Here is a 19,764-nt window from a genome sequence, read left to right as displayed (position 1 = left end):
AAATCACTGTATTAGGAATGTGCAATGACTTATATAAATAAAAGCCATTTTTAAAACTGTTTGGGGCTTGTGTTCTAATTATTCCCCCCTTTTTTTTATTTCTGTTCTTGCCTCTGTGTCTGAACGGGCATGTCTGTGCGTTTCTTGGTAACCTCGGGAGCAGACAGAGAACCGGGCACAGTAAGTACCCTACCGCCTGCTGCACGTAAACACACCCCTTCCTGCAGCGCGTCCCAAGCTGTCTTTCTTTAAACACAGGCACAGATGCACATATTCATCCCTGTTTCAGTGACCTGGTTTTTCTTTAAACTTAAAAAAAAACCCCAAACCAAAAAAGACTATCCTCCTCACCCCTGTCTTTTTAATAAAAGTTTTGTTAGATGAGAGCAATGTGCTTTGGGGGCAAAGCTGTTTGCTATAATCTGTATGTGCCTCAGACCCACTTGAAAAATATGTTTACTCTTGCATTAAGTCCAGGTTGCCTGTAGTTTAAAAGAGTAGTCATATTTATCTTAAAATCAGTTTTATGGACAAGAGGTCACAATCCATATGTGAAATTGGTTAGTAATGTGGTTTTTCTACCTGAACCATTCATTATCCTCTGTGAATGCATCTTAGTTGCTAGGTTTCCATGTCTAGTTTTCTTTTCATAATTGTTCTTGCAGTGTGAACTCGAACTTAAATTTATTTTAGACCAAAGAACTGAGCATCTGAGAAAGCTCTTAGAAACAAGGCAATTTAGTGGATGGGGGTTCTGTGCTTAGAGAGGCCATCTTTCACCTGCCTAAATCTTACCCATTTTACATAATGCACACTTGATCTCTACATGTATCTGCCAGTTAGCTGTGGGATTTGTATCTAAAATGCATCTCTCAAATGTTGTGGAACAAATAAAGTGAGAAATTGGCCCCTTTTCAGCAATGATAACCTACAGTTTTTGCCTCCTTCCTTTCTGAACAAGGCAATGTTTTGGTCATCTTAAATCTAACTATGGTTGAAAAATGGGATACTGAACTTTTAAATCATTTTTATGTTTTTTTGTAATGAGTTTGGGGGTAAGATATTTAAATCTTTCTCAGTTTAAAATGTTTAGATTTTTATTTTTCCCCTCTTGTAGCTACTTTAAAAACTCCTCTAAGACAGGATGTGTTTAGGGGAATGGGGTTCTGGTGAAAGGATGGGGTAGGTAGGTTTAAAGTTTCAGTACTGCAACTTTTCTCTGGAAAATGTTGGGGGGGAGACAAAATGATAGCTAGGAAATAAAATATCCACTACTTCTAAAGTATAAACCTAAGTAAACCGACTTTGATTTATGGAGGTGACCTTTATGTTTTGCTGTTTGAAATGTCCCTATAAGATTGTCATCTTTTCTGCTATGTTCATTCAATAGAGTGTCAAATTAAAAACCTTAATTCTGGACCAGAGAACAGACAGCAGAGGATGTTGGGGGAGCCCATGTCCTTTAGTCTGCTGCGTGCTTTAATTTATTGAACTTATGCTAGGTTTTGGACTTCTATTTAACTTTTTGTTCTCAGTACTCTTGTTTCACCTTAAATCACTATATTCATTTGTTGTTTACTGTATGAAAGGTAATAATATAGGAAATGCATGTGTAGTTAGAGATATGTAGGCACATATACCTCACAAGCCCTTTCTCAAAGAACTGAGGAGAGGCAATCAATATATTATACTAAAAGATAGACTCTAGAAAGTTTTAGCAAAAATTCTTGACAGTTGTGGAAGGGGTACTATTGTATGCACCTCTATGAAATGCCAGTGACAGGAGGGGGAGGGTAGAGGTTTGCATGGTTCAGCTAATAGAGGCATTTTTCATAACTGTATTTCTGAGTGTGTATAATAACCTCCTGTTTGTATTTTACCTCCTATTTGTATTTTTGGGTGAAAAATGTAAGCAAGAACTTAATTCATTGGGGAAGTGAGTTCTTGAATTTCAGACAGCTGTAGATTGTTTTTAAGTTCACAAATTGAGTGAGTTAGCAGTCAGTGAACTTTCAAGTCAAAATGTGGATGCATTGCATAAAGCATTCTATAAAATGATATAAAATAAATGGTTACTTAATGTGTTACTTGCATGTTTCCTTTCTCACATCAAATTTTGGACAAGTCTCAGTGATAATTTCAGTGAGTGTTTTCAGAATAAGTATATATGTTCTTTTTCTTGCCTAATTATTACAGAGAACTGTTGGTGATGATGATATAAAATGGGAAAACTACACTAATTTGTGACCTAAACATTTAATTCAGTCTAGAGAGGAATTGTTCACTGTCCACATAAGTGGAATTTTCTACCAGTTACATAAAATTAAGTAGCTCTTCAAACTTTGTGTAAAATTGAAATAAGAAGCAATAGTTAATAAGGTAATATGTACTATTAGTGCCTAAAATATTATAGTACTTAATCTCTTTAATAAAACGGTTTGAGTTATGAAGTCAGATTTTACTTGGCAGATAAAGTCACTTGATTGTAATGCTGCTTTTTTGTTTTTTTGTTTTCTGCACCCAGTTACGGGTTAAGGGCAGTTGCTACAGGGCAGTGGTTTTCATATCTTATGATCTCAGGATCTCCCCTTAAATTAAAATTATTGATGATCCCAAAGAACTTTCATTTATAGGGGTTATATATTTTGAAATTTTTCAGGATTAGCAATAAAACATTTTAAAATCACTTGAACAGATAAAGAGCTACTTAATTTAATTGTGTTAACATTATTATTGAAAAATAACTATTTTCCAGAATAAAAAATTGTAGTGGCGAGAGTGTCTTTCTTTATCTTAGACGTTTGCAAATGTCATTAATGCCTGGTTTAACCAGAGGATAGCTGGATTCTCATCACCTTCAGCATTCTTTCTGTTGCGAACCATTATTTTGGTTAAAGTATAGGAAGAAAGTCCTCAAAGAGATATGTTAGGGTCTCTAGGAATGCCAGGAGTCTTAGGAGCAAACTCTTAAAGAACACAAAGGAGATCTGAAAAATTCCAGAATGGTGTATGGTCTTATATTTTCCTGCTCTTTCTGTATTGAACGAATATTAGTTATATCAGTGCAAAACCCAGGGAATCACATAGATCGAGAGGGAATGTCAGTGTGTATGGATTTTTGTCTGTGAGTCCAAAACTAGTTGGTTCATAGGCTGTATGTGTTTATTTTTATTGACAAAATTATTCCACTTGATAGTTTAAGGTTTTATGGCTGGAAAACAAGTGAGCCTTAATGTAGTCTGTTTTAATGTAAACCGTAGGAAATGAAAGCACTAAGAACAGAGTTGCAAGTATAGACACTATTTTTAAAGTTTCTTTTTCTGAACAAGATGAATGATAGCTAGTAACTTCGAAGAGGTTTATTTTGCTGTATGGCTGTTGTTTTTAAATTAAGAGTTGACTACAGTTTTTCTAATTTGCAAAACTTAGTTGTTGTTTTCAGCATAAACCTACTATCAGAATGATACCGTTAGGGAAAGAAACATGAAATGACCTAACAAAGGCTTTTATTTCTTCAATGGTAATAAAAAGCTTCAGATATTTTAATTAAAGATGAATTGCATTAAATTTTGGCTGAAGGGACTATCATTTAAATAAGTCTACTTGAAAGACCTGGAATTAGAGTATTGACAGAGTTGTATGGCTTTTAGCAAAATAGAGAATGTGTGTTTAAATACTTATTTAACAGATATTTATTGAGCACTTACTATGTGCCAAGCACTGCTTGAAGCACTACATATACTTGTTGCCATTTTACAGTGATGTCTTTTAATAGCACAGTCAACTATTTGTTGAATGAAAAGCACTGAACTACCTAACCCATGGAATATGTGGAAAAGGGAGGAGACAAGAGGGGTGGTATTTGGGAGAGACTTCTGGTCTGTGGACTTAGGCCAGGTTCAGAGATGGGGCTCAGAAGGTTCTTGAACTGTCTAAAAATTGTATGCAGAATGCTCTTTTGCATAATTCTGGGGAGAGATAACTTTTCTCAAAAGGGGTTCCTGGTCTAGAAAAGTTTAAGTACAATTCATCTACATTAGAGGTCGTAACAGTACTATTACCATCATTTTATCAGTAAGGTACCAAGCTCAACGAGCTTGGGTGTCTCTGGTCATATATTTATGTAGTTAATGGTGGTCGAGAATTAGATTGTGTCCCTCTGAGGGACCATGTTGTCACTCCCATAATTGACTTCTAAAATTATTGGATTCATATTTAGAACTTATTTAAAAGCAGTTATGACAACCATCACTGTACTTGTGGTTTCCTTTCCCTGTACTTATTGTAAGGTGGTGTCTTTTCTCCAGTTGTTCGTCTACTTGACTAGTTAATTGGCAGAGGGAGAACAGGACCACTCATCACTTTTTCTCAAGACAACACAGTATGAGAGAGGGCAAGGAGGAAATAGAAGGCTTGCTTTGGAGAATACTTTGTTGGTCTTTTTCTAAAACTTTATTTTTTGAATATCACATTGGCTCCAAGTGGCTCTTTAGGACTGGCAGCTTAGGGGTGGTGGTGATAGAAAGAACACCTGTTTTGGACAGAGGCAGACCCCAGAGGAATTCTGGCTGCACAGGCAAGGTTTATCATCCTTTGCAGCCTTCCCCTAGCCTCACTGACAAAGCGCTGGTGGTGGCTAAGGGTTTAGGAACCACAAGCAGGAAGTTATCAGACATAACATAGCAAGTCTTAAGGAATGTCTCCCCTGAGTACCTGCTCGCACAATAATAAATGCTTTATTCGTCCTGCCCAACGAAGTTACTTGTGGTTTTCTTTCCTTTTTAAAACACAACGAGTGAGGCAGTCATAGAAATTAGGGCCCAGGTGACAGGCTGGCAGTTTACTGATGTTTTGACCATGAAACTGATCTCAGCTTCTTCTGAACATGATCAGTCTCATGATAATCAAATTCGTCAAATGTAGATGGGGTGTAGGCGGAGGTATATTCGTCTAAACATTCATGACTTCATTTTGACCTGACACATGTCAAGGAATTGTCTGGAAATAAAGGAGAAAACTGAGTCATCTGAAGTTTTCAATATTTAGGCACAGTGGAAAACACTACTTTTTTTAAGCTGGTGCCTCAGCAGATTTTCCTTTTGACAGAATTGAAAACCGAAAAAAATAGATCCTCTGGGAAAATTTGTATCACTGTCATGAGAAGGGTGAACCCCTGAAGAAAAGAGAGCCCCAGCAGTTTCGAGATTGTTAGGAGTGGTGTGTACCAGTAACAGGCAGAGGATTCTGTCGTAACTCGCCAGGTGGATATTGGGGCTTGTGTGTGACTGGAAAAATGTTTAGGTTTTATCTCATTGTGATTACAGTGAATATAGGGCATCATTACTCTAAAAACAAGCCAAAGAACAGGTAGGGACACACTATTTTCTCCCTCCAAAACCTTTCTATATTTAGTTTGTGTTCTGTAATTAAATAACTTGATGCCTACCATTTGGAGCAGGTTTTCCTATCTTTTCGTTTTGGCACCATAATCATTTTATAATTCCCTTTGGAATGTAGGAGGCAACAAACTCTGCGTCTCCCATCTTGCAGATACAGACAGATGGATGGATGTAAGAGCCATCAGATACCCAAATAACTCAGAGTCAGGTCCTGAACCAGTGCTTTCTAGTTTCGGGGCCTTTTGTTGCATTAGAAAGTATTTCATCAGGGGCTGGAGAAAGAAGAGGGACAGCAACGCCTAAGTAGCACTTCGAAAACCTGCTTTTAAAAGCAGTTTGAAATACAGGTTTGATTTTTGTTGTGACCAAAGTCTTGATTAGGGGAATAACGGTGCCATGAGGTGTTTTAAAAATTATTTAAAAATAATTGTCAGCTCCAAAGTTTTTGTTTTACCTGGAGAAGGTGGGTAGAGGGCAAGCTGGGGATGTAGAGGGTGGTGCCTCTGACAACTAGTGGTTTAATACAATACCACTCTTAGCCAAGATATTCACTGGGTCTGTATACAGTCTCCTACATGGCTGTGTTCTCTTCTGGGAGTCCTCTTGACTGAGTCACCCACTTGCATTGGACTGCTGAGTTCCTAGATCAAGATGCAAGAACATGCTGATTCTTTCCCATATTTTGCATTTACACTGAGTGGAAACTAGATGTGTACCCTTCAGCAGACCCGCTTTACAGCCAAGGCTTCTCGGATGTGGTGTGGTTGCCAAGTGGACACATTTCCACTTTCACTTTTCACGATTTACAAATAGGGATTCCATTCGCTTTATGGGTTAAAAAATTCACTTGTCGAAATGTCAGGGAGAACACGTGAATGACCAGTTGGACTGCAGCAAAAAGTACAGTGTGGGGTGATGATTTAATTGGTACCAGGTGTCGGTGGAGAAGGCACCCAGATGTGATGGGGTGCGTCGTTACCTGATTGTTTTACTGTTCACCAAGAAGTTAATTGTCAGTGTGGAGTGTGCTAGCAAATTAGGTTCCCATTGCCTCAGTGTGACTGAGGATAAATGAGGTGTCATGAGTGTCCAATCTGTACCTCTGACACAAACACTTTTCCTGCGGGGAGGAGAAAGTTCCCTAGGGGAATCAGCATGGCAGCTAAAGAAATCCATTTGAATAATGTGCATTATTTTCGCATTAGGGGAACCTGTCTAGCTTTTGCTGTATCCATGAGTGGTTTTTCCTTTCCGATTTGCTGCTGGTGGCCTCAAGGTTGAGGTTTGGTTGGCAGAAGAGTTGCTTTGAGGTCTCAGAATAGATGAAGGATATATGAAGGCTTTATAACAAGTGTTCTGGTAGCACTGACAGTGTAACGTTTCATTAAACTTGCTCTTTCATATTTTCTGGAGTTTACCTTCCACAATATCTCAGCATACATGAACTGCTATTACTGTTAAATTGCTAAAGGAAAAGTAAAATTCTTAGAACAAGCCTATAAAGACGGATTGTATTCATACTGAAGCAGCTGGGTCTCTCTGCCTTAGTCTTGAGTAGGTACTCAGAGCATGAAATAAAAACAACATTGTCTGGAATGGTCACAATAAAGGTAACAAAGTCCAAATCATAACATTTCTTTTGATTTGACTAAGTCCTTTCTAAGGTTCAACAGACTTTTCTATTTACATTATAAGTTTTTACGTGAGGGAATGGTATAATAGTTGCATTTGGATGTTTATTTTTGCTCTATTTGAAGATAATGTATTGTCTACTTCTGCCCACTGGGCTCAAACACTGCCAATGATCTAATTAACCTTGCATCCATTGAATTACAACGGGGAACGTTCCTGGGGAACATGTTTTTTTATAAAACACGGTTCACCAGTCAAGAAGTTGAGCTCTGGATTTGACCACTCAAGGGGTGCACCCAGTTGTAAGAGTGGAAGTTCTATTTTTTCTTTCGTCTTCTGAGTAACTATTTTGCTCACTATCATAAATATTCTTAACTGTCACATCACAGTTTGTGCCAGGAGAAGGGACCCTCAGGAAGCATATATTAGTCATAGCAAACAATTTCCCTGTGGCCAGTGAAGACGCCCACTGAGATTTTATGTTCTCAAAGAATTCCAGATTTTCTTAAGAGGGAGAGGTCAGTCCCTTCTTGTGTGTGTTTTGTCTGTTCTTGCACCTCATCTAGTTATTTCATGTGTAGTTTCTACATACAATGGAGAGAAAGTCATGCCAGTTCGGCTAATAGGTCTTCTGGGGTCTCTTTCTGTCTTTTATACGGAACATTCCAGGGTGTGTGTGTGTGTGTGTGTGTGTGTGTGTGTGTGAGTGTGTGTGTGTCTTTTTTCTTTTAGAGGCTGGTCAGATACGCGTTTCCCTTTATCGTTTTACTTAGCTGTATACCCGTATGTGCAACATGAAAGGTGCAGAAAATTGTCATGGTTTTAGAATTTTGGTTTGTTTTGAAATCATAATGTGTTTTCACATCTTGATTTGCTCAGATTTAAATATCCCCCATGGGCTGTATAAAACTCCTATTTTGAGTTCTTGTAGAAGACATAAGGTAAATAAGATGATTTTGTTTAGTTCTTAACAAAATTTTAAAACAATGGATAACATACGTCTGGAAATCCCAGCCCTCAGGACATGTGTAATAGAAGTCGGCCCAATAATTACAGTGTTTGAAAAATTCAGGCAGATATTTAAATTTTACCAGCTGCAAGGTGAAATCAAACATTGAGTTGCTTGGCTAGAGTGAGAGTCTGTCAATCAGCGTGGTAACACTAGTTCTCATACTGATAAAAAAAAAAAGTATCCACAATTAAATATGTGGCAAATAAATATTTGAAAAATGAATTTCACTTCATAATTTGTTTGGTAGATTAAAGTCTTTCAAAATGTCGACTCAGGGAAGAGAGGTCTGTGGTGGTAAATAGGTCTCTAGGATGCTGTCAGTGAGTACCTTCACGTGAAACCAGTGCTGTGGGTGCCTGGGCTGCTTTGTTCTCCGCTGAGGCCCCTTTTCAGGTGAATCTTGGGTAATAGATGGCAGGACTCATGAGTGGAAAGGCAGGAATTTGGGACTATTTCAGGTCATTTTGAAGTAAGCTGTGAAATGTTCATTTAAAAAATTTTATGTTCATATTTTTGGTCTTGTGGACATACAACCAAATCAATCAAGGTGTACGTGTGTGTGTGTGTGTGTGTGTGTGTGTGTGTGTGTGTGTGTGTGTGTGTGTACATAAATTGACTTTGAAAATCACGCTTCCGGGAGTGGAGGCACTTTGACTTAATGGGAAGAGCTTCTTGATTTAAGGTAAATCGCCTCCCCTCTCTGGGAATCCTCCCAACAAAATGAGGGGATGAGCCGGATGACACTATGTCTTTTAAGGTTACTTTGGCCTCTTCAAAGTTTGGATTCTAAATATCTTCTGTGTTTAGAATGCACGACTTTTTAAATAACTTAAAAGTGAAGCACCCTCAGTTTTATTCTTTTGTCAAGGATAAAATGTTGTTAAATATTAATGTGAACAGTGATTCTACCTTATCCTTGTCCAAATCGAACAAATCAAGACAGAGCCCCAAATTTTGAAGGATCCAGGGATATTCAGGCAGTAACCCATGTATGATCTCTTCATTCTAAAAATATGTATAAAATGGCTCATAATGACCATCAAAATAACTGTATTCCATCCTTGAACCATTAGATAGTACATGGAGAAGAAACAGCATGGCGGAAAAAGACTTACAGTATCATGAGACATCCACTAATAATAACCAGTGAAGTCACTCTTGGTTGGGTTTCTGGGGAGCAAATGAAGGAACCATGAAGCTTCACCAAGGGTCACCAAGGCAGTAGTGAACCAAACGGTCGTTGCTGACAGTGAAGTTCATGAGGCTGGAACTATTGGCTTAAATCATGAACAACAATAAAAGCAGCGTCAGGACTGGAAGATGTCGGGGGTGATGACACACAGAAAACTAGGTTAATGGGAACAAGGGTAAAAGGAAGTGGTCCATTTTTTGTGGGCCTGCACACAAAGCCAGGGACCCTCTGGCTCCAGACTGGCTCTCACAGGCCTTTCCAGCCCACACTCTTTATACTGCCTTGTTTTGAATCAGTTTTACAGCATCAAAAGTATGATGAGACATTTTGTTTTGTAACTTGTCTAAGTCTGCCATTTGAATGGGGCCAATTTTCAAACATGCAGGGGTGCTAATTACTAACCCTGTCCAAATTTAGAGGAACTTTTCAGAGCTTTTCAAAAACACATTTGGATTACAGGCCTCATTTAAACTGCTGAAGCAGGAATTACAGTAGTAACTTCTAACAGGTAGACGGGGAGGCCTGAAAGCTTGACTGGTTTACAGGTCCAGGTATTTCTATCGTTTGTAACAAAAATTGTATTGTTCCTAACATAATGTGGTTTACTTCTGTGTTTGCAGTACCATTTGACATCACTAAAAAAAAAAAAAAAGATCATTGAAAAGCTCTTTGAATGGCCGAGTAAGGTTTGGATGCCCAGAGCTAGGTACAGCAGAAGGGCTATGAAGGTGATACTGTGATGAGGACTTGAAAATTGCCAGTGGACACCAGCTCTGTGGTTCTGCTGGGCACGTGGGCAGATGTAAAACTGAGTACAACGCAGCCCTGCCCTGAAATGCTTCTGCTCAGAGCCTGGAAGAGGAGACTTTGGGGCTGATATAGTCTGTCATACAGCTGTATTTGGACACTTTATACTTGAGTGCAAGCTACTGCTCCCCTCCTTGGCTCCGCTTTTCTGAGTGCATGTTAGCACTTTGCAGGACTTTTGTTGCCTCAGGCAGTGGGTCTGAGTCTGAGGGGTTAGTTTTTAGCAGCCATTTACCAAGGTAATTAGTTCTCAGATTCAGCCTGTTCACCTTTCAGCCCTCACACTGCTAAAGAAGGTACTCTGAGCTTCTCTGTCTCGAATGGCTTTGGTCCTTGCTTTTGTTTTTCGGTAAGCCTCCTGTCGTTGGTCTAGCTTGAACAATCACGAATGAAAGCTCAGCTCACTTCATAGTCAGCCCCTGAAGTGGACAAAAAGACTTCAGATTGCCTTCTGGTCCCTAGTTTTGATTTCCTTCTGTGTGTGATTGAGCTGGAAATACTCCCATGATGGGGTCCACAGTTGTCACGAAGGAGCTTTGAGAGCCAGCCACCTGGCTGATTATTACTGCAGGCTGGTTAGGAACGAAGACCCACGGTGGTTAAAAATGTGCCATAAAAGATTTGCTCCTGGTACATACCATTGCATTAGAGGTGGTCTAATGCAAAGGTTTCCCCCAGACCCTTTTTTTAAAACTGTGGCAGAGAAAGGTAACATAATTGTCTCTTGGCCCTGGGCCCCCCTCCCTGTTCTCTAACAGCTTTCAGGAATGGGTTTATCTGGGCTTTGTGAAAGGAGGGTTTTGCACATTTTGCACAGCCGTTCAGCGTTGTTCCAGGCAGTAACACATCACTGAACAAATTGCCCCCTTGCATATGCTAATCCCACACTTAAAAGAACTCATTGTAACATGTTCTGACGCCTTAGCCCCCAGGGAGATGGGAATTGAAAGCTGTCAGATCATGTCATGTGACCCCCAAATATCTAAAATGCCTCTTTTCTTTGGGTCGGCAGTTCATACTCAGCACAGGCAAATGAAAGTATCCTGTGTGGTTTGTGGAAAAGATTAGTAGTCCTTGTTCCTGCTTTTGTGTGGGAGCTGGCCTGGCTGTTGAAGATTCACTGACTGGCTGAAATTCCCTCTTTGGGTCTTAAATTTCGGTGCTTTTGGCAAGGAACATCAAATCTTATTTCAACAATAAATTAAAAGAATTCAGAAGGGTTCCTTCATTGTTGCTGTGGAAAGTGTTGATTTGCTTTGTAGGAAACCCTGCTGTTAATACCACCTATATTCTCTTTGTGCCTTTTGAGAGGGGCCCACGTTGACTGTTGCCATCACAGAATATGTCTAATAGAATAATACCAGGTTTTACTCAGGCCATTCATATTCCTGACCAGGAAGTGGCAGTGGGAAAAAAGAAAAGCCACACCCACAGATACACAGCAAGCTCCCATTTCTCTAACAGTAAACGGAACAGAACATTTTAAGTGAGTGGGCCTGAAGGATCCACTGGGCTTTGGACAGTTTGAATGCACAGTCATGGTCTCTCTTTTAAGTGCTTGAAGCTCTATAAATGTTTGCCATCCAAGTCTTCAGATGACACGAATTAGATGGAACGAAAGGCCATGTAGGTATCACCTTTCTAAAACAAGCTATATCACATTCAAGTTGGGTTTTCATGTGTCCAAGGAGTCCCGGGAAGAAATCTTGGATTCATTTTTTTTTTTTTTTTTTTGTCTTGCAGAGTAATTCCCTCTTGGTCCCAGATAGCCTAAGAGGCACAGACAAACGCAGAAATGGTCCTGAATTTTCCAATGACATCAAAAAAAGAAAGGTGGATGATAAGGACTCCAGCCACTATGTAAGTAAATAAAGGACTTGAAATAATAATATTTGTTTGCTTACTTGCTTATTTTCTAAGTGAGTGCATAAGCATACTCTAAGACCTTAGTGCTAATTCCACATCCCTTGAAATAATACTACAAAGAGGATAGATTTATACATTGCAGGATTTTATCTCCCTCTCGAGCTGTACCTTATAATTCTGCCAGGCTCAGTACTAGATTTCAGACTTTCTGTCTTACAGCAATGCAGGGCTGGCTTCGCGGGCATGCAGCCTGAGCCACTGCACAGGACCCTGCTTGCAAAAGAACCTCGTTTTGCCCTTGGTTTTCATGCTCTTCTCTCAGCCATCTTCAAATTCTCAGTTTTGGACAAGGGCCTGCATTTTCAGTTTGTCCTGCTCCTTGCAAATGTGGTAGCCTGTGCTGCTAAAGTAATCAGAGTAAGAGTTTTGGTGTCACAAAATACCTTTTTGGATCCTCTTCTGATATATTCGGTCCCGCACTTGGTGTTAAGGCAGAGATCATCCTCTTCCACAGCGAGCAGTTTAGTGATGTAAGTCCGTGGTAAAAACGGAAGGAACAGTGGAGGTATCAACTTCAGACCCTACAGATGAGACCACATGACCACTTGATGGAGTAAGGACTGTTGACTCAGATCGAGGAGAGCAAACCAAGCCAAATGGCCGTTGGCTCTGGTCTTGGGTCATAAATGTTGCAGCTGACAGATAACTTGGAGTTTCCTTGCATGTCTCCAAGTGTCTGTTTCAGGATGGATACGTTCTCAGGAACAGTATGAGAGGAGAACGCTGAATTAGGCCACTTCACGTTGCTCCTGACGGAAGAAGACTCTGCCATTGGCTGGCTGGTGTGCAGACTACGTGGAGGTTTATGTGCTAGGCTTCTCTGCCTCCTGCTGGCTGGCTCAAGGCCGTAGCTAATGGGTAACGTTTCCTGAGGAACAGCTCAAGTTAGTGCCAAGTACTGGGTGATTTTAGATGGATTGTTTCTTTTCACTCTTAAAACAACCCTGTGAGTTTGGTACTATCACCTCTATTTTTATAGATAAAGAAACTGAAGCACAGAGCTTGTAAGTGATTTGCCCAAGGTCAGAGTTAGTGGCAGAGCCTAGAGGCAGTCTTAACTTCAGAATCCATGCTTTTAATCACTATGCTAGGATTCCCAAACCAAGGGCCTAGGATGGATATTTTGCCAGAGGTCCTTAGAATCAATGCACCCTTTGCACTATGATAATATCTTAAGAACCCAAGTTTTTGGTCCTCCCCAGCCCAAGCCCTTTAGCACATACTATTTGCCCCCTGGCTTTTGCTCAGAATCTGTGTCCAATGCAGGTCCTTTTTTATACGGCATCAATTGTTAATGAGTTAGTGAGAAGGCCCATAACAAGCAGGAGTTTGGAAATTTGCCAATGCCATTCCAAGTTGTTCTGCATGAGGTTCATGTATGTAAGTTATTTAGTAGTGAGTGAGCCACAGTCTATAGCTCTGTGAGACTGTTTGGTAAGGCGTGTACTAGTTTGTCAAGTTGTATGGGTGGCTGGGGTGATGCATTGAGATGATGGTGAAGAATCTGGGGCACAAGCTGCAGAACAGGAACAGTAACTGTACTGTGCAGTTTATATTTGCAGAAGGGTTCAATACAAGAAGACTAAGCTCTAAATTACAGAGTACTTAAGGACTTACGTCACAGTTCCATTGTATTAGGTTGGTGCAAAAGTAATTGCGGTTTAACAGGTTAAAAAAAATTGCAAAAACCACATTTGCACCAACCTAATAATAAATTAACTGTCTGCTACTCTTTGTCATTTCAGTTTATATATTACGTTAACCATTTCTATAATTTTTTTCTAACAGGGAAGCCCCTTTAGCTTACATGTTTTCACTTCACCATCCTTAGGTTCTTTATAGCTGAAAGCATTTTTGATTTTCTGTGTGCTTTACTAAGAGAAAGCAAACTTTCTTTAGTGTTCATTTTTTTCTTTTATTACATAAAACTGTTTCTTTCAGTGGACTGTTATTCTGAATTACCCAGGCTTCCTCATTAGTTGTAATTTTATGTTGTTAATAGTGAATTGCATGGTGCCTTATAACAGCGACTAAAGTATATCTGGTAACGCATTGAAGAAAGTAAATTGGGTCTCCCACACATAATGCTCTAGGTATGGTTAGGAAAAAAAATTCAAGATATGACTTTCAGGTTGACTGTAACTTTCTGGCCTAGACTTGTGACTCACAGAAGACCAATGTGGGTAATATTTGCACTTGCACTAATATTTCTCAAACATTATTTGTGTATTTTTAATTGACAATGACATCAGAGAAAGGACTGTTTAGATCATAAACTACAGGCCTACTCCATTTTTAGAATTAGGACCCATTGCGATATACCGCTTTTTCAATATGTTCATTGTATTACTCTGTACTAAAGGACATCAGGCCTTTTGGCTAAGAAAGTAAGCAGACTTTTTCAGCCTCCCTGAACTTGTAGGAGTGATCACATCATTAAATTGAACAACGGCTTCTCTGAAGCTTTTCCAAACTCAGTGCAACCTTGGGGTTTCCTCTGATTACCAAATTGTCTGGCTTTATGAAGAAACAATGAAAAGCCTGCTGCAGCAGGAAGCTGGTGCCCTCCAGATATTGCCATCCTATCTTCCTGCCATCTCTCCAAAATTTTTCCAAGCTGATTGCTAAATGGGTTTATTGTTAACATGAGGTCAGATCTTGGTATGTTATTCCAGCCAGTAGTTTTCAGTTTTTTGTTTGCTTTATTTCATTTTTTTTGCAGTAGTCACCCCATGGGAACATGGTTTAAGTTTGTCTTTATAATTACATATTGTCTATGAACATTAGATTTGTTGGCTGTCTTCAAGATGATACACATAAAAGCAGTGACTTGCAACTGTGTTCTTAATTTGAAATCCAGTGGGAAAAGCACTCTGATATAATGCAGATTTCAGATTATAAGGGAGATTTAGCTGTTGCAAACATTTATTGAGCCCTTACTATGTGCCACGCCCTGTATGTGGGCTGTGTTTCCCTGAAAATAAGACCTAATGGGACAATCAGCTCTAATGCGTCTTTTGGAGCAAAAGTTAATATAAGACCGGTCTTATTTTACTATAATGTAAGACCAGGTCTTATATAATATAATAGAAGACCGGGTCTTATATTAATTTTTGTTCCAAAAGATGCATTACAGCTGATTTCCTGGCTAGGTCTTATTTTCGGGGAAACAGGATATGCTATTACAACAGAATTTCTGCTCGGGGCTTTGCGTAGCCTCAGGTCAGATGAGAAGGGTCCAAAGGGGTATTAACTACCAGTGCTGGCAATCTGCAAGGCAGCCTGTGGGCATATTCCCGGTGTTTTTTCTTAGTCCGTCTGATACCATAACTATAGAAATTTAACTGGGCCTCAAACCCTTTAATAAATGGCATTAAAATGTTTTCTTCTAGGACAGCGATGGTGACAAAAGCGATGACAACTTAGTTGTGGATGTGTCTAACGAGGTACCCATTCTTTTTGTCAACTTTATTTTCAGAATGACTTGTGAGAAAAAGGAAGCGGAGTCCCAGTGTTTTGGTTTTTTGCAACTTTATACATTAAGAACTTAATGGTTGTTCATGGATGGAGCAATAATGCTCTGACCCAAACTTTTGTTTCCTTTTAAAAAAATGTGTTTCCTTAATCATTTTGGATTCCTAAGTTGGGTGTCTGGCGCTCATTTCCTTCCCATGCCCTCTGGGCCAAGTATTGGAGCATAAGGAAGGATATGATTGTTCTTAGAGTTTTTTCTTTATGGTATCTTCATGGGTGTGTTTGCAAACATCATCCTGTTAATTATAACAACATTGTTAGTTAGGGTGCATACCCTCAAACCCCCTAAATCTAAAGAACTTGCAGTATTTCCTTTAATTTAGAGAATTAGTGTGGAAATAAGAGTGTATAAAGAGAAAGGTCTGTCCACTGTAAGAAAAATCATGAAATCTTTGCTTATGCTTGTTGAGGACCCATCTTCTCCGAGAGCAAGCCCTGCCCATTCACCCAGGGAAAACGGGATCGACAAGAACCGCCTGCTAAAGAAAGATGCTTCAAGCAGCCCAGCGTCCACGGCTTCCTCGGGAAGTTCTGCTTCTTTGAAATCCAAAGAAATGAGCTTGGTAGGTAATAACTCTTACTTGCCTATATAGCAGTTTAGATTTTTCATGGACCAGAGGACCCTAAAGTATTTGAAATGTGGGGTTTTTACTGAGTGAGAGTTATATTTTTAAGTAGTATTGAAAAGAGGTGCTCATCTTTCTTCTCTGTGTCCCCATACAGCATTACTTTGCCCCCTCAATCCTCTATTTTGGGCCGTGATTAGAGAGTGATAACAAGCTTCCATGTCTATTGCCTTCTTCCTTGGAGGATATGTTTCCCGGTACACTCTCTTTGAAACCACCCAGTTAGGAAACAGTTCAAACCTCTTAGGTCCTGAGAAGTCCTCATTATCTTAAGTTGTCCACTTTACCTCATTTTAGCCTGACGCGTCCTGTTGGGGCTTGCTGTGATTGGATAGCTGGTCAGAATGGTGATATACGCAGGCAGTACTGGGGGAAGCCGGGACTGGTAGAGGGAGGGGGGTGCCTCAGAATCCATTGGCGTTTTCAGTCATTCAGCAAACACTGGAGCATGTCGTTCCTTAACTCACAATAACTGAGCCATAACAACCCTGCAGTTAAATCCTTATATGGTGTCCATACTCATCCCATTTCACTGATGGGGAGGAAAGCCTGAGGAACTTGCCAGTTTACACAGTCCATCAGAACCAGAGCCAGACATAGCTGGGGTCTCTCTCTAGCCCATGTTCTTTGCTACTGTACTGTGGCACTGCTCAGACTGTGAGTTCAAGGATATGAAAGGTTGAGAGGCAAAAGAAGATGCCCTATAACCCTGTTACTGTCTTGGCTCCTGCACTTGTGGTCCACACTGGTTATATACGCAAATGGACAATGATGCTTACGTCTCAAGGGCTATTTATTGTAGGCACATCCCTCAAACATAATGATTACATGAGTCTAGGGCTTTTGCCTCTGAAATGCTGGTATGCTTCTCATAAAATCAGTGACCTCACTGTCTCACCATTAGTTTCCCTCCCACTGCCAGTAAAAGGCAAGATTAGAATAAAGGTCTTCCCTCTGACATTCTTGGTGACCAGGCATTCGTTTCCTAGTGACCAGGAACTTTTCTCTGGATGGTCATCCTTCTAACTTGGCCTGGATCCAAAGCCCACAAGCCTGATGGAAAAATACTTTTTAAAATAAAATCTGCGGAGGAAGAAGTGTGATCATGTTGTGTGTCTCTAGCTCGAGTTTTAATTCTGGCAGGAAGAGGAAAGGTCAACATTTCTCGCTCACAAGTTAATGCTGTCAACATTGTGTGGATTTATGAAAATTGGCTGAGGGAGTAGCGAGAAGGTGCCCAGTGTCCCAGCTGCTGTTGTGATAAATTGTGTAATATGGCTTGGATTAAAAATAATACTCATTTAATTTGTTTAATGATACCAGCATGAAAAAGCCAGCACGCCTGTTCTGAAATCCAGCACACCGACGCCTCGGAGCGACATGCCAACGCCGGGCACCAGCGCTACTCCAGGACTCCGTCCAGGCCTCGCCAAGCCTCCAGCCATGGACCCCCTCGTTAACCAAGCGGGTAAAGCATCATCTTTTATTGTGCTTTGTTTTGTTTTTCCTTTCCCAGCATGATGCATCATCTGTTCATGTTGTGACGCCATTTCCCCATTGAACATGAAATGTACTTACTGCCTACCGCCCTCTTTCCTGTCTCTGGAAAGCCATGATAAGAAACAGATGTTTGTCCTTGAGTTTCAGCACCTACACCCTGTTTGATCTCCGACTGTTTACATTCGGCTTTTCTTTTATTTCCAATTAATCCAAATCCTAGGGACTTCACTATTGTCTCTGATAATTATTGCAAATGGAAGCTTCTTCCCAAACTATCGTCGTGTGTCTGAGTTCACTAATGTTGATTGAAATGGCCCATCTGGCCGGCCCAACAGTGCTTCTTGCTTGCTTTAGTCGGCTGGTTTTCTTCTGGTCCATCCGCCAGGAGTCAGGGGTGTTTCCTTCAGTAGAAATTGGGAGTGTTTCACTGATACTCCAGCCGGTGAATAAACTCTTAACTTTCAACTTAATTTTCCTCACTGGGAAAGGAAAAAAGTAACCCTGGACCCAAAGAGGCACCAGAATATTCTTTCTAAACCCGTGCTTTGGTTTACATAAATCCAGGATCGGGTTTTCATTTGGAATTGGTACCAGGGAATGGAAAGTTCAGATGGAAGGAGAAATCTTTGATTTTACCAAGAAAACCTTCTTTTGAGATTAAGGCAGGTAAACAGGTAGTATCTGTGCCTTGGTTTGCCTCCTGTGAATTGGGAGGAATAATGTCGCTTCATTCCCCGTGGTTTCCCAGTGCTACTTAATGTACCAAGGAAGAAATGAGTGGGCAGTGCCTCCCCTGGGGTCTGTTCTTTCCTAGAGATGAACTCAGTCCTGGGGAAGAAGGGATCTGTGTAGGCATTGTAGGCGATTACCACCTACTCCCCCTCCACCCCAGCCTGTACTCTTTCCCCTTCTCCTTAATGGCACTGAGGGGACCCTGGAATGGCTGGCCAGGCTGGACCAGAGCGGACAGTTGAGTCATGTAGCTTGTTCTTCCTTGCAGCAGCAGGCCTTAGGACGCCCCTGGCGGTACCCGGCCCGTACCCCGCCCCGTTTGGGATGGTGCCCCACGCAGGCATGAACGGCGAGCTGACCAGCCCCGGCGCCGCCTACGCCAGCCTCCACAACATGTCCCCGCAGATGAGCGCAGCCGCTGCCGCCGCTGCTGTGGTGGCCTACGGGCGCTCCCCGATGGTAGGTGGCCACGGTGGATGGGGCTGGCTGGGGTCGCGGTGGGCACCGCGGAGCTTGGAGGGCCAGGATGGCAGCCCCCAAGCCTTGGAAACAAAGACCCTGTGTCCTGGCAGCGTGTGCCTTCAGCTTGTTCGCCTTCAGCCACATGCCGCTTCATTTAGGGCCAAACGCTTTCCTGTTTTTGTGGATGAAAAAAGGCAGTGTTTAGGAGCTACTTTAGTAGTTCAGGGGACATCTGGTTTTCTCCCACCAAAGTAGATTTTGGGGGGGGAAGGCGATAAAATGACTTAAGTAGCTCACAGAAGCCTTTTCATTCGTTTTCTTGTTTTTTTCCGTTTCATTCTTAGGTAAAAAAATATTTGAGAAGCCATAATTTTCTCTTTCCGTGCTTATATTATTCTTTAAACCCAACAGCATAGCTCAGGTGTAAATGTGATCTCAGTGCAACAGGCAGAAACACCAAAGGACCATGGGACAGGTTCTCTGTCTTCTTGCCCTGCCTTCTGCCACTGTGTAAATGGCCTCATTTTTGACTGGGAAGATTGAAAACTGCACGTGAAGGGTAAAATTGTGCATTCTTTGATTGCATCAGTAAAAGGGGCTAGATTATAACCCATAGCAGATAAAAGTCCCTGAATCTTTTCTCTTGGCTTTTTGAAATATGACATGTGCATTTCTCTCCTCTCCCCTCTTCAAATAACATTACTCCCAATAACTTCGAGTGAGAGTCAAGTTCGTTGGTTTTTCCCTTATGTTGCAGTAGTAGGAAAGGCTGTGTGCAGTGGAGGGCAAGATGGTTTAAAGTTTAAAGCAAAGTGGCAGCTGAGGGACTAGACACTGTCATTAAGGTGTGCAATACCGTGTATGAATTCTTAAGCATTAACTTAGCCCTGTGCTAAGAAACTAGGGCCAATTTTGACTCCTAATATTACCGATATTACCGAT

General features: G+C 40.9%; 1 protein-coding gene across 7 annotated transcripts in view; it reads left to right on the top strand.

Moving 5' to 3' along the window:
* Positions 1–19,764, top strand: part of TLE1 (TLE family member 1, transcriptional corepressor) — an 84,343-nt gene that overhangs the window by 43,226 nt on the left and 21,353 nt on the right. For 4 of the 7 annotated variants that reach the window (XM_081067633.1, XM_081067631.1, XM_081067635.1 and 1 more), the window contains exons 8-13: positions 164–180; positions 11,786–11,902; positions 15,361–15,414; positions 15,913–16,065; positions 17,452–17,596; positions 18,629–18,819. In XM_081067633.1, coding sequence (XP_080923759.1) covers positions 164–180; positions 11,786–11,902; positions 15,361–15,414; positions 15,913–16,065; positions 17,452–17,596; positions 18,629–18,819 — 677 coding nt within the window. The remainder of the gene's footprint in view (positions 1–163; positions 181–11,785; positions 11,903–15,360; positions 15,415–15,912; positions 16,066–17,451; positions 17,597–18,628; positions 18,820–19,764) is intronic. The other 3 variants (XM_081067632.1, XM_081067637.1, XM_081067636.1) reach the window with 1 other exon arrangement.

Source organism: Rhinolophus hipposideros, assembly GCF_964194185.1.
Source record: "Rhinolophus hipposideros genome assembly, chromosome: 11".
Classification (NCBI taxonomy): Eukaryota; Metazoa; Chordata; class Mammalia; order Chiroptera; family Rhinolophidae; genus Rhinolophus; species Rhinolophus hipposideros.
Note: the sequence above shows the minus strand (reverse complement) of the source record. Positions and strands in the feature narration are given on the sequence as shown.